This window comes from Apteryx mantelli, chromosome 4 (genome assembly GCF_036417845.1).
Source record: "Apteryx mantelli isolate bAptMan1 chromosome 4, bAptMan1.hap1, whole genome shotgun sequence".
Classification (NCBI taxonomy): Eukaryota; Metazoa; Chordata; class Aves; order Apterygiformes; family Apterygidae; genus Apteryx; species Apteryx mantelli.
This window is the reverse complement of record NC_089981.1, coordinates 84,287,386-84,305,085: the sequence shown is the minus strand read 5'-3', so window position 1 is coordinate 84,305,085 and position 17,700 is coordinate 84,287,386. Positions and strand designations below refer to the sequence as shown.

Here is a 17,700-nt window from a genome sequence, read left to right as displayed (position 1 = left end):
CCACATACTTGTGGTCCTGTGAAGGACAAGTCGTATAATCCAAAGGTATATTAACTCTGTAACGGTCTCATTAGGGCAGCCTTCATATCAGCAGAGGCTATTACTCTGTTGCTCTGGGTTCTCCCTATAGCTACAGTAATAAACTGCTGCTGCTCTGACCTGTTCCGCTTTTTCTGTGACAGAATTTGGTGCTGTGACTTGGATTCACACGTCCTGCTTCACCTGGGAGGATGCAGACTGGTCCATGTCAAAACTCCTTGGTGCCACTCAGAGAGGTAAAGGACCTTCTGAAATCTCTCCTGGGGCTTTGCCCAAGGGTTGTCTGCAGACTCCTGCAGTGAGGCTTGGACTGCTGAATCTGAACCTTTAACACAGGTCAGTGCAGAACTGAATTGCTATCTAAAAGAGGGAAAGATATTTGTAATTTTGGTAATTCTGGTGATTTTGGTGATTCTGGTGAGTTTAAGGAGAGGTAGGTCAGGAAAGTCTGTGTTGCAGTTATAAATATGGTATGAATGTAGAATGAAAGGACTGGGTTCAGGACAACTCCGAAACCATATGCAGCCACCACGAGCCACTCATAAGCCACACAGGTGATGAGTAGCCTAACTTGAATGCAAGGGACTGTGGTGGCAGTTTAACCCTTGACTGCTAATTGTCCCCTCCCCTCCTCTGTCTCCAGAATTGCTCCTATGCGTGGTTCAGCCCTTGTGGCAGCGCTGGAAAGCCCTGGGAGGGAGCCCCTGAAGTGCTGCAGGCAATATGGCTTTCAGGGTACACAGTGCATGGTGTCTAAGAGCAAGCGCAGCAGGAGGCTGGGTGCCAAGCTGTTTAAGAAGAGTAGAAAATAAATTGAATGAAGTAGGGAAAGAGAAATGCTGCAGAGTAGACTCTTAAGAAATGTCCACAGGAAGGACTATGGAGGGAAACAACCAGCTATGCTATGTATGAGTTTTACCCCTACAAAGAGTGATCCTGTCAGCTCTATGTGAGATGCAGGCAACATGGCTTTGGAGGGACAGTGCATAAGGACACACAGCAGGTCTGCACGCATGAGCCATCTCCCAGCAGCTAGGTGTGGAAGCAAGATGGTTAATGCTCGTGAAGGTAAAATACTTAACAGCTCACTGGCCTTTGTGGGCCTACCTAGCCAAAATCATCCGCATCTTCTCTTTTCTTTTTTTCTCTTTTCTCCTCTTCTCTTCTCCTTTCTCTCTCTTCTCTTTCTCCTTTTTCCTTTTCTCTTTCTCTTCTCTTCCATTTTCCTTTTTCACCTCTTTTCCTTTTTCTCTTCTCCTCTTTTCACCTTTCCTACTTCTTTTTCTTCTCTGTTCTTTTCTTTTCCCATTTTCCTTTTCTCCTGTTTCATTTTTCCCTCATCCCTTTTCTTCTCCTCTTTTTTCATTCCCTTATTCTTTCCTTCCCCTTCTCTTCCCCTACTCTTCCCTTCCCTTTTTCAGCCATTCAAATTGAGCTGAAATGGTTTATGTTCTTATGTAGGCAAGGCCGCTTATAAAAACATACCAAAAGAGCCAAAGCAAGGCGAAGCAGCATCTGGGGATAGTTGGAGAGCTGTCGTTATCAATATCCAAATACTTGCTGCTCCTGTGCTCACCATGGGAGACCAACAGAAGGAAAAGACTGGGTCATGGGTATCCTAGGTACCCACTCTGGAACTTTTCCCTCCATAGTCCTTCCTGCGGACATTTCTTAAGGGTCTACTTTGCAGCATTTCTCTTTCCCTACTTCATTCAATTAATTTACTACTCTTCTTAAACAGCTCGTCACCCAGCCTCCTGCTGCGCTTGCTCTTAGACACCATGCACTGTGTACCCTGAAAGCCATATTGCCTGCAGCACTTCAGGGGCTCCCTCCTGGGGCTTTCCAGCGCTGCCACAAGGGCTGAACCACGCATAGGAGCAATTCTGGGAGCACCATGCACGTTGAGATAACACTGGCAGTGCAGCAAGACGACTCAGGGGTCTTCCTGAGCAGCCAGGAGGCAGAGGCTGGCCTCACCAGCAGCACAACGTGGCTCAAGAGCTGTGCCTTGCAAGACCTGCTGTCCTTCAGGTTCATGGACAGGCAGGCCCCCCATGGCAGCTGCCATCCGACATGTCTGCAGCTCCTCTCCTAATTCCTGGAGGACTTGGTGCTTTCCTCCATCCACTTGAAAACAGTCATCATGCACCTCCTGACACTGGTTTCCCCATCACAGTGGTGCCCAGAGCAACTCCTGCAGCGGCTGAATGATGTCCTGCACTACCTGCACCACTTCCTCCTAGGCAACGAGAGGGTGCCCAGGGAGGTCCCCCTGCCACCAGCCTTCTGAACGGCCAGCCTGCTCAACCTGCTCCACCTGGCACAGGAGCCAGACATCCATGCCCAGGCACTGAGCGAGTTCAGCAAGCTGCAAGACCGTCTCAGGTGCTTATTGCTCAAATGATGCTGAAAGAGGACATCGTGCACACAGCTGTATTTGCGGGCTTCCAAGCTGCTAGCAGACATTGACTTCAAGGATACCTTAGGGGGGAACCATGGAGGACAAATTAGTGAGAAGAGAGGCAACAGGGGGCCCCAGTGAGCAGCCTCTGGGTGGTCCCTCCAGCACTGCAGGCAATGGTGCCCACGACAGCCACAAGGACGATTTCCCCCTGCGTTTCCTTCACGCTACCAGGGGCCAGAGCCTATCCCACTCTGAGCATGCCATAGTTTCCGTTTCATACCTCATTATAAGCCAATCAACAGGAATGCATCATGCTTCCAGTGAGCGCTCCTGTAGGACCACAGGCAGCTGGGTTCCAGGAATTCAACAAAGGCACAGTTTGAGCAATGTCACCTGATCCCGCTGAAGACGCCCTTGCAAGGAGGCATGCGACAGAGGCCCTGTGATCACCTGGACAGCCACTGCCCAGCCTTTTTGAGACATCCCATTCCCCACGGGAGCATTAGCCTACGCACAGATTCCAATAGACTAGCCTCTTTTAACGAGCACTCTGTCTGTGAGTGTCAGGGCAACACTGTGTGGGGAATGGGGCCCCATCCCGTCACGGGGATACATGCCCACAAGATTTCCTCAAGTCTGGGAGATGATCGGAACTCACAAACACTAGCACACACCGGGCTGCCCTGTTTGCCCCAGTCCCAGACAGCGAGTTCACAGCAGCAAGCGCGCCGCACAGATGACATTCCCGAGGTGCATCAGATGTACGCTGCACATGCTCAACAGGCAGCGCTAGGGCACCCCTGCCAGCGCTAGCATGGCCAGCAAGGTCTGCGGCAAGTGCTGCGCCCCCAAACATGCATTGCCTGCATCTCGCAGCAAGCTGAAGCGATCGCTCTTTGTAGAGGTAAAGCCCCCATGTGGCGTGGTTGTCTGCAGCGGCAAATCTTTCTGGACAGCGTCATCACAGGGCGCTCTCTGGTCCCTGGAGAGCTCTAGGGCAATTAGGGGGAAGTGACCAACGAGCTCTAGCCCGCGGCCGACCCAGGTACGGCCCCTGAGAGGGAGAGAAGGGAGAGGAGGTATCCCCCCCAGGCAGAGGGGAGTCTCCCGCTCTCTCCATCCTCTGGCCACCAGCACCCCACAGGGAGATGCCTGGGCCTGGGGAGTGCCGGGAGTGTGGTCCTATGAGCGTGCGTGGTAAGAGGCCCCTTCGCTTCACCAAGGTCCCTTCAGCCCCAGGTTAGGCCAGCGGACATGCTCTGGCAACCGCGGAGCAGCTGCCCCACAGGCAACAGCGTGCCAGAGTGGCGGGCCATAGAGTGGCCTCTCCAGCCCCCGTGCCTGCACTTGAGGGGGCAAGTGGTCGCCCCGAGACAGGAGTCATGGGAGAGCTGCTGCTCTCACTGGGGACACCCTTGTTTGGTTCTCAGGCTTGGTTCTCAGGACTTGCAGGGCTAAGACCTGCCTCAGCAGAAGAACTCCAAGAGGAGAAGAAGGAAGGAGGAGGTTTGCAAGGTTCAGAATGAACAAACCCCTCATGGGAAGGAGGACAGGACTTCCTCTAGTTTGTCCCTTCCCAAAGGCTCCTCGTTGTTTGATGACAAGAGCTGGAGCCCATCCGCCTGTCTCGGAAAATATTGAACGTCTCTTTGGAAGTCGAGGAACTCCTTCCACAGTCCCTCTTCTTTGTTCTCATAAGGGTTAAGGGCTTTTTTGGGGGTGCTTCTGCCCACTTGATGAGGGGAGGCCACAGGTGCACTGTGCTGCTGCTGCATGGGCTCACAGGTGGTGGGTGCCGGGGCCTCAGCTCTGGCTGCCCATGCGGGACCCCATGCTGAGGCGGGGTGGGGATGACGGCCAGGGCTGGCCGGCTGGCTCTGCAGAGGGGCTGTGCCCCCGTGACAGCGCAGACGACAAGTCACAAAGGGAGGGCGCCGTCACAAGGGCACCCGCAGGCGTCGGCCCCGCAGCGCTGCTGGGCCCCCAGCACTACGGCCTGGGCCAGCCCAGGCTGCAGCAGCCTCTGCAGGGTGAGTGCGGCAGGGGGGCAAGGCTGGGCGGGACGAGGGCTGGGGCACAAACGCTGGCTCCCTCCCGGGGCTTTCTAGCACTGCAGCTAGGGCTGAGCCGCACACAGGAGCGCGTTGGGTGGGGGCGTTGCCGCCTTGGGGGCCAGGGATAGAGGCGTCTGGGGCTCCCAGCGCCCCCGGGTGCCCAGAGACGTGTTGGGCATGTGAGGGGCGCCCACAGCTCTGCAGGACACTGCTCCCCCGGGGGCACAGGGAGTCACTCCTCCGGAGTCCCCACTCTAGTGCCACTTGCCCTTGTGGCACCCCTGCCCCTCCCAAGGCAAAGCCTGGCCACAGTGCTGGGCCTCAGGGCAGGCTTGGCAGCCTGGGCCCCACCACGTTGCTGCTCAGGCAGCGCTCACGAACCCTGTCCTTGCTGCCTCCAAGGTCCCTTGGCCCTTCTCCCATCCTTCCCCTTCACTCCTGTGGCTCCTGCCCCCAGTCCACCAGCTCTCTCCCACCCAGCCCGGCTCATCTCTTGCTCTCCCATCTCCTCTAGGCCATGGCTGGAGGTATTGTCCTCATCCTGGCTGTGCTGGGCATTGTTCCGCACCCGCTGAAGGTCGGTGACCAGATAGATCTGGCCACGCAGCAGCGGATGCAGCAGCGTGAAGAGCAGCTGAGGCAGGAGATGATTCGGCTGCAGCAGGAGCTTGATAAGATGACTCAGAAGCTGCAGAGCAGACTTTTCCTGAAAAATATGCTCTTGGCCATGTGGGAGGTGTGGCCCTTTGGGGCCTTGCCTGGAGCCCTCGTGTTGCTCTTTGAGCTCTTCTGGATGGCCACCGAGGTCGATTCCGACGAGTCAGAGAGCAGCAGTGACGAGAGCTCCTCCAGCAGTGAGGAGGAAGAGGAAGCCCCCGTCAATGAATGGGATGTGGGAAGGTTTCTCATGCAGCAAATGCAGGTGCCAGTGCTGCACCTGGCCAAAAGGTGCAAGGTGGTGGAGGCGCTGGTGGGCGACCTGCTCCATGCCTGCCATCTCATCACCTTGAATACTCCTCTGCTACGGCTGGAACAATGCATCGGGGTGGGCAGCGCCTTCGAAGGCTGGAGCTCCCATTGGGACACCGTCTACAGCCTGCTCGTGCCCCTGAAGCCACCGACTGGGCACTGCTTTCACCTGGAGCTGGGCGCTGGTGGGGAGCTGCCGGCGAGGCACGGCCGCGTTCGCGTGGAACTGGAGTGCGTGTGCTTGAGGCAGCAGCTGCTGGGTGACGTGCGGTGCTTCCTGCACCGCCCCGAGGCTGAGCTGGGCAGGAATCAGGGCCCCTGCCTCCTGCAATACCTGTGCAGCCACTCCTACCTGGACGTCGAGAAAACTGCCCGCTGGTTCCAGCTAACAGCGATGAACGCCTGGCTGCTTTTGCCTGCATCACACCGCTGCCGGCTGACGGTGCTGCCCTCTTCCCGCTCCTGCAAGCTCCGTCTGGAAAAGGTCTCCGGGAGGTCCTTGTCCATCGAGATACTGTTTGGCGTGCAGCAAGGCGACTCGAGAGTTTTCCTGACCAGCCAGCAGGCAAGGGCTGGCCTCCCCAGCAGCACAACGTGGCTGGAGAGCTGTGCTGTTCCAGAGATGCTGTTCTTCAGGTTCGTGGCCAGGCAGGCCCCCCAGGACAGTTGCCACCTGACATGTCTGAACCTCTTTGCCCGTCTCCTGGAGGGCACAGGCTTTTCCACCTACTGCTTGAAGACAGTGCTGATGCACCTGCTCACAGTCATACCTCTGTCACGTTGGCACAGAGGACATCTCCTGGAGCGGGTGGATGGCATCCTGCAGTACCTGCAGCGCTGCCTGGAGGACAAACAGCTGCACCACTTCCTCCTAGGCAACGAGAGGGTGCCCAGAGAGGTCCCTCTGCCAGTGGCCTTCCAAACGGCCAGCCCGCTCAACCTCTTCCAGCGCCTGGCGCAGGAGCCGGACGCCCACGCTCAGGCACTGCGTGACTTCAGGCGGCTGCAAGTTCGTCTCAGGAGCCTGTTATAATCATGCTGGAAGAGGGTTCCGGAAATTCAGCAAAAGCACAGTTTGAGCAATGTCACCCGATCCCGCTGAAGACGCCCTTGCAAGGAGGCATGCGACAGAGGCCCTGTGATCACCTGGACAGCCACTGCCCAGCCTTTTCGAGACATCCCATTCCCCACGGGAGCATTAGCCTACGCACAGATTCCAATAGACTAGCCTCTTTTAACGAGCACTCTGTCTGTGAGTGTCAGGGCAACACTGTGTGGGGAATGGGGCCCCATCCCGTCACGGGGATACATGCCCACAAGATTTCCTCAAGTCTGGGAGATGATCGGAACTCACAAACACTAGCACACACCGGGCTGCCCTGTTTGCCCCAGTCCCAGACAGCGAGTTCACAGCAGCAAGCGCGCCGCACAGATGACATTCCCGAGGTGCATCAGATGTACGCTGCACATGCTCAACAGGCAGCGCTAGGGCACCCCTGCCAGCGCTAGCATGGCCAGCAAGGTCTGCGGCAAGTGCTGCGCCCCCAAACATGCATTGCCTGCATCTCGCAGCAAGCTGAAGCGATCGCTCTTTGTAGAGGTAAAGCCCCCATGTGGCGTGGTTGTCTGCAGCGGCAAATCTTTCTGGACAGCGTCATCACAGGGCGCTCTCTGGGCCCTGGAGAGCTCTAGGGCAATTAGGGGGAAGTGACCAACGAGCTCTAGCCCGCGGCCGACCCAGGTACGGCCCCTGAGAGGGAGAGAAGGGAGAGGAGGTATCCCCCCCAGGCAGAGGGGAGTCTCCCGCTCTCTCCATCCTCTGGCCACCAGCACCCCACAGGGAGATGCCTGGGCCTGGGGAGTGCCGGGAGTGTGGTCCTATGAGCGTGCGTGGTAAGAGGCCCCTTCGCTTCACCAAGGTCCCTTCAGCCCCAGGTTAGGCCAGCGGACATGCTCTGGCAACCGCGGAGCAGCTGCCCCACAGGCAACAGCGTGCCAGAGTGGCGGGCCATAGAGTGGCCTCTCCAGCCCCCGTGCCTGCACTTGAGGGGGCAAGTGGTCGCCCCGAGACAGGAGTCATGGGAGAGCTGCTGCTCTCACTGGGGACACCCTTGTTTGGTTCTCAGGCTTGGTTCTCAGGACTTGCAGGGCTAAGACCTGCCTCAGCAGAAGAACTCCAAGAGGAGAAGAAGGAAGGAGGAGGTTTGCAAGGTTCAGAATGAACAAACCCCTCATGGGAAGGAGGACAGGACTTCCTCTAGTTTGTCCCTTCCCAAAGGCTCCTCGTTGTTTGATGACAAGAGCTGGAGCCCATCCGCCTGTCTCGGAAAATATTGAACGTCTCTTTGGAAGTCGAGGAACTCCTTCCACAGACCCTCTTCTTTGTTCTCATAAGGGTTAAGGGCTTTTTTGGGGGTGCTTCTGCCCACTTGATGAGGGGAGGCCACAGGTGCACTGTGCTGCTGCCGCATGGGCTCACAGGTGGTGGGTGCCGGGGCCTCAGCTCTGGCTGCCCATGCGGGACCCCATGCTGAGGCGGGGTGGGGATGACGGCCAGGGCTGGCCGGCTGGCTCTGCAGAGGGGCTGTGCCCCCGTGACAGCGCAGACGACAAGTCACAAAGGGAGGGCGCCGTCACAAGGGCACCCGCAGGCGTCGGCCCCGCAGCGCTGCTGGGCCCCCAGCACTACGGCCTGGGCCAGCCCAGGCTGCAGCAGCCTCTGCAGGGTGAGTGCGGCAGGGGGGCAAGGCTGGGCGGGACGAGGGCTGGGGCGCAAACGCTGGCTCCCTCCCGGGGCTTTCTAGCACTGCAGCTAGGGCTGAGCCGCACACAGGAGCGCGTTGGGTGGGGGCGTTGCCGCCTTGGGGGCCAGGGATAGAGGCGTCTGGGGCTCCCAGCGCCCCCGGGTGCCCAGAGACGTGTTGGGCATGTGAGGGGCGCCCACAGCTCTGCAGGACACTGCTCCCCCGGGGGCACAGGGAGTCACTCCTCCGGAGTCCCCACTCTAGTGCCACTTGCCCTTGTGGCACCCCTGCCCCTCCCAAGGCAAAGCCTGGCCACAGTGCTGGGCCTCAGGGCAGGCTTGGCAGCCTGGGCCCCACCACGTTGCTGCTCAGGCAGCGCTCACGAACCCTGTCCTTGCTGCCTCCAAGGTCCCTTGGCCCTTCTCCCATCCTTCCCCTTCACTCCTGTGGCTCCTGCCCCCAGTCCGCCAGCTCTCTCCCACCCAGCCCGGCTCATCTCTTGCTCTCCCATCTCCTCTAGGCCATGGCTGGAGGTATTGTCCTCATCCTGGCTGTGCTGGGCATTGTTCCGCACCCGCTGAAGGTCGGTGACCAGATAGATCTGGCCACGCAGCAGCGGATGCAGCAGCGTGAAGAGCAGCTGAGGCAGGAGATGATTCGGCTGCAGCAGGAGCTTGATAAGATGACTCAGAAGCTGCAGAGCAGACTTTTCCTGAAAAATATGCTCTTGGCCATGTGGGAGGTGTGGCCCTTTGGGGCCTTGCCTGGAGCCCTCGTGTTGCTCTTTGAGCTCTTCTGGATGGCCACCGAGGTCGATTCCGACGAGTCAGAGAGCAGCAGTGACGAGAGCTCCTCCAGCAGTGAGGAGGAAGAGGAAGCCCCCGTCAATGAATGGGATGTGGGAAGGTTTCTCATGCAGCAAATGCAGGTGCCAGTGCTGCACCTGGCCAAAAGGTGCAAGGTGGTGGAGGCGCTGGTGGGCGACCTGCTCCATGCCTGCCATCTCATCACCTTGAATACTCCTCTGCTACGGCTGGAACAATGCATCGGGGTGGGCAGCGCCTTCGAAGGCTGGAGCTCCCATTGGGACACCGTCTACAGCCTGCTCGTGCCCCTGAAGCCACCAACTGGGCACTGCTTTCACCTGGAGCTGGGCGCTGGTGGGGAGCTGCCGGCGAGGCACGGCCGCGTTCGCGTGGAACTGGAGTGCGTGTGCTTGAGGCAGCAGCTGCTGGGCGACGTGCGGTGCTTCCTGCACCGCCCCGAGGCTGAGCTGGGCAGGAATCAGGGCCCCTGCCTCCTGCAATACCTGTGCAGCCACTCCTACCTGGACGTCGAGAAAACTGCCCGCTGGTTCCAGCTAACAGCGATGAACGCCTGGCTGCTTTTGCCTGCATCACACCGCTGCCGGCTGACGGTGCTGCCCTCTTCCCGCTCCTGCAAGCTCCGTCTGGAAAAGGTCTCCGGGAGGTCCTTGTCCATCGAGATACTGTTTGGCGTGCAGCAAGGCGACTCGAGAGTTTTCCTGACCAGCCAGCAGGCAAGGGCTGGCCTCCCCAGCAGCACAACGTGGCTGGAGAGCTGTGCTGTTCCAGAGATGCTGTTCTTCAGGTTCGTGGCCAGGCAGGCCCCCCAGGACAGTTGCCACCTGACATGTCTGAACCTCTTTGCCCGTCTCCTGGAGGGCACAGGCTTTTCCACCTACTGCTTGAAGACAGTGCTGATGCACCTGCTCACAGTCATACCTCTGTCACGTTGGCACAGAGGACATCTCCTGGAGCGGGTGGATGGCATCCTGCAGTACCTGCAGCGCTGCCTGGAGGACAAACAGCTGCACCACTTCCTCCTAGGCAACGAGAGGGTGCCCAGAGAGGTCCCTCTGCCAGTGGCCTTCCAAACGGCCAGCCCGCTCAACCTCTTCCAGCGCCTGGCGCAGGAGCCGGACGCCCACGCTCAGGCACTGCGTGACTTCAGGCGGCTGCAAGTTCGTCTCAGGAGCCTGTTATAATCATGCTGGAAGAGGGTTCCGGAAATTCAGCAAAAGCACAGTTTGAGCAATGTCACCCGATCCCGCTGAAGACGCCCTTGCAAGGAGGCATGCGACAGAGGCCCTGTGATCACCTGGACAGCCACTGCCCAGCCTTTTCGAGACATCCCATTCCCCACGGGAGCATTAGCCTACGCACAGATTCCAATAGACTAGCCTCTTTTAACGAGCACTCTGTCTGTGAGTGTCAGGGCAACACTGTGTGGGGAATGGGGCCCCATCCCGTCACGGGGATACATGCCCACAAGATTTCCTCAAGTCTGGGAGATGATCGGAACTCACAAACACTAGCACACACCGGGCTGCCCTGTTTGCCCCAGTCCCAGACAGCGAGTTCACAGCAGCAAGCGCGCCGCACAGATGACATTCCCGAGGTGCATCAGATGTACGCTGCACATGCTCAACAGGCAGCGCTAGGGCACCCCTGCCAGCGCTAGCATGGCCAGCAAGGTCTGCGGCAAGTGCTGCGCCCCCAAACATGCATTGCCTGCATCTCGCAGCAAGCTGAAGCGATCGCTCTTTGTAGAGGTAAAGCCCCCATGTGGCGTGGTTGTCTGCAGCGGCAAATCTTTCTGGACAGCGTCATCACAGGGCGCTCTCTGGGCCCTGGAGAGCTCTAGGGCAATTAGGGGGAAGTGACCAACGAGCTCTAGCCCGCGGCCGACCCAGGTACGGCCCCTGAGAGGGAGAGAAGGGAGAGGAGGTATCCCCCCCAGGCAGAGGGGAGTCTCCCGCTCTCTCCATCCTCTGGCCACCAGCACCCCACAGGGAGATGCCTGGGCCTGGGGAGTGCCGGGAGTGTGGTCCTATGAGCGTGCGTGGTAAGAGGCCCCTTCGCTTCACCAAGGTCCCTTCAGCCCCAGGTTAGGCCAGCGGACATGCTCTGGCAACCGCGGAGCAGCTGCCCCACAGGCAACAGCGTGCCAGAGTGGCGGGCCATAGAGTGGCCTCTCCAGCCCCCGTGCCTGCACTTGAGGGGGCAAGTGGTCGCCCCGAGACAGGAGTCATGGGAGAGCTGCTGCTCTCACTGGGGACACCCTTGTTTGGTTCTCAGGCTTGGTTCTCAGGACTTGCAGGGCTAAGACCTGCCTCAGCAGAAGAACTCCAAGAGGAGAAGAAGGAAGGAGGAGGTTTGCAAGGTTCAGAATGAACAAACCCCTCATGGGAAGGAGGACAGGACTTCCTCTAGTTTGTCCCTTCCCAAAGGCTCCTCGTTGTTTGATGACAAGAGCTGGAGCCCATCCGCCTGTCTCGGAAAATATTGAATGTCTCTTTGGAAGTCGAGGAACTCCTTCCACAGTCCCTCTTCTTTGTTCTCATAAGGGTTAAGGGCTTTTTTGGGGGTGCTTCTGCCCACTTGATGAGGGGAGGCCACAGGTGCACTGTGCTGCTGCCGCATGGGCTCACAGGTGGTGGGTGCCGGGGCCTCAGCTCTGGCTGCCCATGCGGGACCCCATGCTGAGGCGGGGTGGGGATGACGGCCAGGGCTGGCCGGCTGGCTCTGCAGAGGGGCTGTGCCCCCGTGACAGCGCAGACGACAAGTCACAAAGGGAGGGCGCCGTCACAAGGGCACCCGCAGGCGTCGGCCCCGCAGCGCTGCTGGGCCCCCAGCACTACGGCCTGGGCCAGCCCAGGCTGCAGCAGCCTCTGCAGGGTGAGTGCGGCAGGGGGGCAAGGCTGGGCGGGACGAGGGCTGGGGCGCAAACGCTGGCTCCCTCCCGGGGCTTTCTAGCACTGCAGCTAGGGCTGAGCCGCACACAGGAGCGCATTGGGTGGGGGCGTTGCCGCCTTGGGGGCCAGGGATAGAGGCGTCTGGGGCTCCCAGCGCCCCCGGGTGCCCAGAGACGTGTTGGGCATGTGAGGGGCGCCCACAGCTCTGCAGGACACTGCTCCCCCGGGGGCACAGGGAGTCACTCCTCCGGAGTCCCCACTCTAGTGCCACTTGCCCTTGTGGCACCCCTGCCCCTCCCAAGGCAAAGCCTGGCCACAGTGCTGGGCCTCAGGGCAGGCTTGGCAGCCTGGGCCCCACCACGTTGCTGCTCAGGCAGCGCTCACGAACCCTGTCCTTGCTGCCTCCAAGGTCCCTTGGCCCTTCTCCCATCCTTCCCCTTCACTCCTGTGGCTCCTGCCCCCAGTCCGCCAGCTCTCTCCCACCCAGCCCGGCTCATCTCTTGCTCTCCCATCTCCTCTAGGCCATGGCTGGAGGTATTGTCCTCATCCTGGCTGTGCTGGGCATTGTTCCGCACCCGCTGAAGGTCGGTGACCAGATAGATCTGGCCACGCAGCAGCGGATGCAGCAGCGTGAAGAGCAGCTGAGGCAGGAGATGATTCGGCTGCAGCAGGAGCTTGATAAGATGACTCAGAAGCTGCAGAGCAGACTTTTCCTGAAAAATATGCTCTTGGCCATGTGGGAGGTGTGGCCCTTTGGGGCCTTGCCTGGAGCCCTCGTGTTGCTCTTTGAGCTCTTCTGGATGGCCACCGAGGTCGATTCCGACGAGTCAGAGAGCAGCAGTGACGAGAGCTCCTCCAGCAGTGAGGAGGAAGAGGAAGCCCCCGTCAATGAATGGGATGTGGGAAGGTTTCTCATGCAGCAAATGCAGGTGCCAGTGCTGCACCTGGCCAAAAGGTGCAAGGTGGTGGAGGCGCTGGTGGGCGACCTGCTCCATGCCTGCCATCTCATCACCTTGAATATTCCTCTGCTACGGCTGGAACAATGCATCGGGGTGGGCAGCGCCTTCGAAGGCTGGAGCTCCCATTGGGACACCGTCTACAGCCTGCTCGTGCCCCTGAAGCCACCAACTGGGCACTGCTTTCACCTGGAGCTGGGCGCTGGTGGGGAGCTGCCGGCGAGGCACGGCCGCGTTCGCGTGGAACTGGAGTGCGTGTGCTTGAGGCAGCAGCTGCTGGGCGACGTGCGGTGCTTCCTGCACCGCCCCGAGGCTGAGCTGGGCAGGAATCAGGGCCCCTGCCTCCTGCAATACCTGTGCAGCCACTCCTACCTGGACGTCGAGAAAACTGCTTGCTGGTTCCAGCTAACAGCGATGAACGCCTGGCTGCTTTTGCCTGCATCACACCGCTGCCGGCTGACGGTGCTGCGCTCTTCCCGCTCCTGCAAGCTCCGTCTGGAAAACGTCTCCGGGAGGTCCTTGTCCATCGAGATACTGTTTGGCGTGCAGCAAGGCGACTCGAGAGTTTTCCTGACCAGCCAGCAGGCAAGGGCTGGCCTCCCCAGCAGCACAACGTGGCTGGAGAGCTGTGCTGTTCCAGAGATGCTGTTCTTCAGGTTCGTGGCCAGGCAGGCCCCCCAGGACAGTTGCCACCTGACATGTCTGAACCTCTTTGCCCGTCTCCTGGAGGGCACAGGCTTTTCCACCTACTGCTTGAAGACAGTGCTGATGCACCTGCTCACAGTCATACCTCTGTCACGTTGGCACAGAGGACATCTCCTGGAGCGGGTGGATGGCATCCTGCAGTACCTGCAGCGCTGCCTGGAGGACAAACAGCTGCACCACTTCCTCCTAGGCAATGAGAGGGTGCCCAGAGAGGTCCCTCTGCCAGTGGCCTTCCAAACGGCCAGCCCGCTCAACCTCTTCCAGCGCCTGGCGCAGGAGCCGGACGCCCACGCTCAGGCACTGCGTGACTTCAGGCGGCTGCAAGTTCGTCTCAGGAGCCTGTTATAATCATGCTGGAAGAGGGTTCCGGAAATTCAGCAAAAGCACAGTTTGAGCAATGTCACCCGATCCCGCTGAAGACGCCCTTGCAAGGAGGCATGCGACAGAGGCCCTGTGATCACCTGGACAGCCACTGCCCAGCCTTTTCGAGACATCCCATTCCCCACGGGAGCATTAGCCTACGCACAGATTCCAATAGACTAGCCTCTTTTAACGAGCACTCTGTCTGTGAGTGTCAGGGCAACACTGTGTGGGGAATGGGGCCCCATCCCGTCACGGGGATACATGCCCACAAGATTTCCTCAAGTCTGGGAGATGATCGGAACTCACAAACACTAGCACACACCGGGCTGCCCTGTTTGCCCCAGTCCCAGACAGCGAGTTCACAGCAGCAAGCGCGCCGCACAGATGACATTCCCGAGGTGCATCAGATGTACGCTGCACATGCTCAACAGGCAGCGCTAGGGCACCCCTGCCAGCGCTAGCATGGCCAGCAAGGTCTGCGGCAAGTGCTGCGCCCCCAAACATGCATTGCCTGCATCTCGCAGCAAGCTGAAGCGATCGCTCTTTGTAGAGGTAAAGCCCCCATGTGGCGTGGTTGTCTGCAGCGGCAAATCTTTCTGGACAGCGTCATCACAGGGCGCTCTCTGGGCCCTGGAGAGCTCTAGGGCAATTAGGGGGAAGTGACCAACGAGCTCTAGCCCGCGGCCGACCCAGGTACGGCCCCTGAGAGGGAGAGAAGGGAGAGGAGGTATCCCCCCCAGGCAGAGGGGAGTCTCCCGCTCTCTCCATCCTCTGGCCACCAGCACCCCACAGGGAGATGCCTGGGCCTGGGGAGTGCCGGGAGTGTGGTCCTATGAGCGTGCGTGGTAAGAGGCCCCTTCGCTTCACCAAGGTCCCTTCAGCCCCAGGTTAGGCCAGCGGACATGCTCTGGCAACCGCGGAGCAGCTGCCCCACAGGCAACAGCGTGCCAGAGTGGCGGGCCATAGAGTGGCCTCTCCAGCCCCCGTGCCTGCACTTGAGGGGGCAAGTGGTCGCCCCGAGACAGGAGTCATGGGAGAGCTGCTGCTCTCACTGGGGACACCCTTGTTTGGTTCTCAGGCTTGGTTCTCAGGACTTGCAGGGCTAAGACCTGCCTCAGCAGAAGAACTCCAAGAGGAGAAGAAGGAAGGAGGAGGTTTGCAAGGTTCAGAATGAACAAACCCCTCATGGGAAGGAGGACAGGACTTCCTCTAGTTTGTCCCTTCCCAAAGGCTCCTCGTTGTTTGATGACAAGAGCTGGAGCCCATCCGCCTGTCTCGGAAAATATTGAACGTCTCTTTGGAAGTCGAGGAACTCCTTCCACAGACCCTCTTCTTTGTTCTCATAAGGGTTAAGGGCTTTTTTGGGGGTGCTTCTGCCCACTTGATGAGGGGAGGCCACAGGTGCACTGTGCTGCTGCCGCATGGGCTCACAGGTGGTGGGTGCCGGGGCCTCAGCTCTGGCTGCCCATGCGGGACCCCATGCTGAGGCGGGGTGGGGATGACGGCCAGGGCTGGCCGGCTGGCTCTGCAGAGGGGCTGTGCCCCCGTGACAGCGCAGACGACAAGTCACAAAGGGAGGGCGCCGTCACAAGGGCACCCGCAGGCGTCGGCCCCGCAGCGCTGCTGGGCCCCCAGCACTACGGCCTGGGCCAGCCCAGGCTGCAGCAGCCTCTGCAGGGTGAGTGCGGCAGGGGGGCAAGGCTGGGCGGGACGAGGGCTGGGGCACAAACACTGGCTCCCTCCCGGGGCTTTCTAGCACTGCAGCTAGGGCTGAGCCGCACACAGGAGCGCGTTGGGTGGGGGCGTTGCCGCCTTGGGGGCCAGGGATAGAGGCGTCTGGGGCTCCCAGCGCCCCCGGGTGCCCAGAGACGTGTTGGGCATGTGAGGGGCGCCCACAGCTCTGCAGGACACTGCTCCCCTGGGGGCACAGGGAGTCACTCCTCCGGAGTCCCCACTCTAGTGCCACTTGCCCTTGTGGCACCCCTGCCCCTCCCAAGGCAAAGCCTGGCCACAGTGCTGGGCCTCAGGGCAGGCTTGGCAGCCTGGGCCCCACCACGTTGCTGCTCAGGCAGCGCTCACGAACCCTGTCCTTGCTGCCTCCAAGGTCCCTTGCCCCTTCTCCCATCCTTCCCCGTCACTCCTGTGGCTCCTGCCCCCAGTCCGCCAGCTCTCTCCCACCCAGCCCGGCTCATCTCTTGCTCTCCCATCTCCTCTAGGCCATGGCTGGAGGTATTGTCCTCATCCTGGCTGTGCTGGGCATTGTTCCGCACCCGCTGAAGGTCGGTGACCAGATAGATCTGGCCACGCAGCAGCTCATGCAGCAGCGTGAAGAGCAGCTGAGGCAGGAGATGATTCGGCTGCAGCAGGAGCTTGATAAGATGACTCAGAAGCTGCAGAGCAGACTTTTCCTGAAAAATATGCTCTTGGCCATGTGGGAGGTGTGGCCCTTTGGGGCCTTGCCTGGAGCCCTCGTGTTGCTCTTTAAGCTCTTCTGGATGGCCACCGAGGTCGATTCCGACGAGTCAGAGAGCAGCAGTGACGAGAGCTCCTCCAGCAGTGAGGAGGAAGAGGAAGCCCCCGTCAATGAATGGGATGTGGGAAGGTTTCTCATGCAGCAAATGCAGGTGCCAGTGCTGCACCTGGCCAAAAGGTGCAAGGTGGTGGAGGCGCTGGTGGGCGACCTGCTCCATGCCTGCCATCTCATCACCTTGAATACTCCTCTGCTACGGCTGGAACAATGCATCGGGGTGGGCAGCGCCTTCGAAGGCTGGAGCTCCCATTGGGACACCGTCTACAGCCTGCTCGTGCCCCTGAAGCCACCAACTGGGCACTGCTTTCACCTGGAGCTGGGCGCTGGTGGGGAGCTGCCGGCGAGGCACGGCCGCGTTCGCGTGGAACTGGAGTGCGTGTGCTTGAGGCAGCAGCTGCTGGGCGACGTGCGGTGCTTCCTGCACCGCCCCGAGGCTGAGCTGGGCAGGAATCAGGGCCCCTGCCTCCTGCAATACCTGTGCAGCCACTCCTACCTGGACGTCGAGAAAACTGCTTGCTGGTTCCAGCTAACAGCGATGAACGCCTGGCTGCTTTTGCCTGCATCACACCGCTGCCGGCTGACGGTGCTGCCCTCTTCCCGCTCCTGCAAGCTCCGTCTGGAAAAGGTCTCCGGGAGGTCCTTGTCCATCGAGATACTGTTTGGCGTGCAGCAAGGCGACTCGAGAGTTTTCCTGACCAGCCAGCAGGCAAGGGCTGGCCTCCCCAGCAGCACAACGTGGCTGGAGAGCTGTGCTGTTCCAGAGATGCTGTTCTTCAGGTTCGTGGCCAGGCAGGCCCCCCAGGACAGTTGCCACCTGACATGTCTGAACCTCTTTGCCCGTCTCCTGGAGGGCACAGGCTTTTCCACCTACTGCTTGAAGACAGTGCTGATGCACCTGCTCACAGTCATACCTCTGTCACGTTGGCACAGAGGACATCTCCTGGAGCGGGTGGATGGCATCCTGCAGTACCTGCAGCGCTGCCTGGAGGACAAACAGCTGCACCACTTCCTCCTAGGCAACGAGAGGGTGCCCAGAGAGGTCCCTCTGCCAGTGGCCTTCCAAACGGCCAGCCCGCTCAACCTCTTCCAGCGCCTGGCGCAGGAGCCGGACGCCCACGCTCAGGCACTGCGTGACTTCAGGCGGCTGCAAGTTCGTCTCAGGAGCCTGTTATAATCATGCTGGAAGAGGGTTCCGGAAATTCAGCAAAAGCACAG

At 59.9% G+C, this 17,700-nt stretch overlaps 4 protein-coding genes across 4 annotated transcripts; all 4 read left to right on the top strand.

The window, feature by feature from the left end:
* Nucleotides 1-3,260: 3,260 nt before the first annotated feature.
* On the top strand, nt 3,261-6,502 carry LOC136992032 (inositol 1,4,5-trisphosphate receptor-interacting protein-like 1). Its single transcript, XM_067295713.1, has 2 exons — nt 3,261-3,350; nt 5,015-6,502. The coding sequence occupies exons 1-2, from the start codon at nt 3,261-3,263 to the stop codon at nt 6,500-6,502; spliced, it is 1,578 nt and encodes a 525-aa protein (XP_067151814.1).
* A 477-nt stretch (nt 6,503-6,979) lies between these two features.
* Nucleotides 6,980-10,221, top strand: LOC136992031 (inositol 1,4,5-trisphosphate receptor-interacting protein-like 1). The gene is made up of 2 exons (XM_067295712.1): nt 6,980-7,069; nt 8,734-10,221. Exons 1-2 carry the CDS (start codon nt 6,980-6,982, stop codon nt 10,219-10,221), a joined length of 1,578 nt encoding a protein of 525 aa, XP_067151813.1.
* Nucleotides 10,222-10,698: 477 nt separating this feature from the next.
* On the top strand, nt 10,699-13,940 carry LOC136992030 (inositol 1,4,5-trisphosphate receptor-interacting protein-like 1). Its single transcript, XM_067295711.1, has 2 exons — nt 10,699-10,788; nt 12,453-13,940. Exons 1-2 carry the CDS (start codon nt 10,699-10,701, stop codon nt 13,938-13,940), a joined length of 1,578 nt encoding a protein of 525 aa, XP_067151812.1.
* Nucleotides 13,941-14,417: 477 nt separating this feature from the next.
* LOC136992029 (inositol 1,4,5-trisphosphate receptor-interacting protein-like 1) lies at nt 14,418-17,659 on the top strand. The gene is made up of 2 exons (XM_067295709.1): nt 14,418-14,507; nt 16,172-17,659. The coding sequence occupies exons 1-2, from the start codon at nt 14,418-14,420 to the stop codon at nt 17,657-17,659; spliced, it is 1,578 nt and encodes a 525-aa protein (XP_067151810.1).
* Nucleotides 17,660-17,700: the final 41 nt, after the last annotated feature.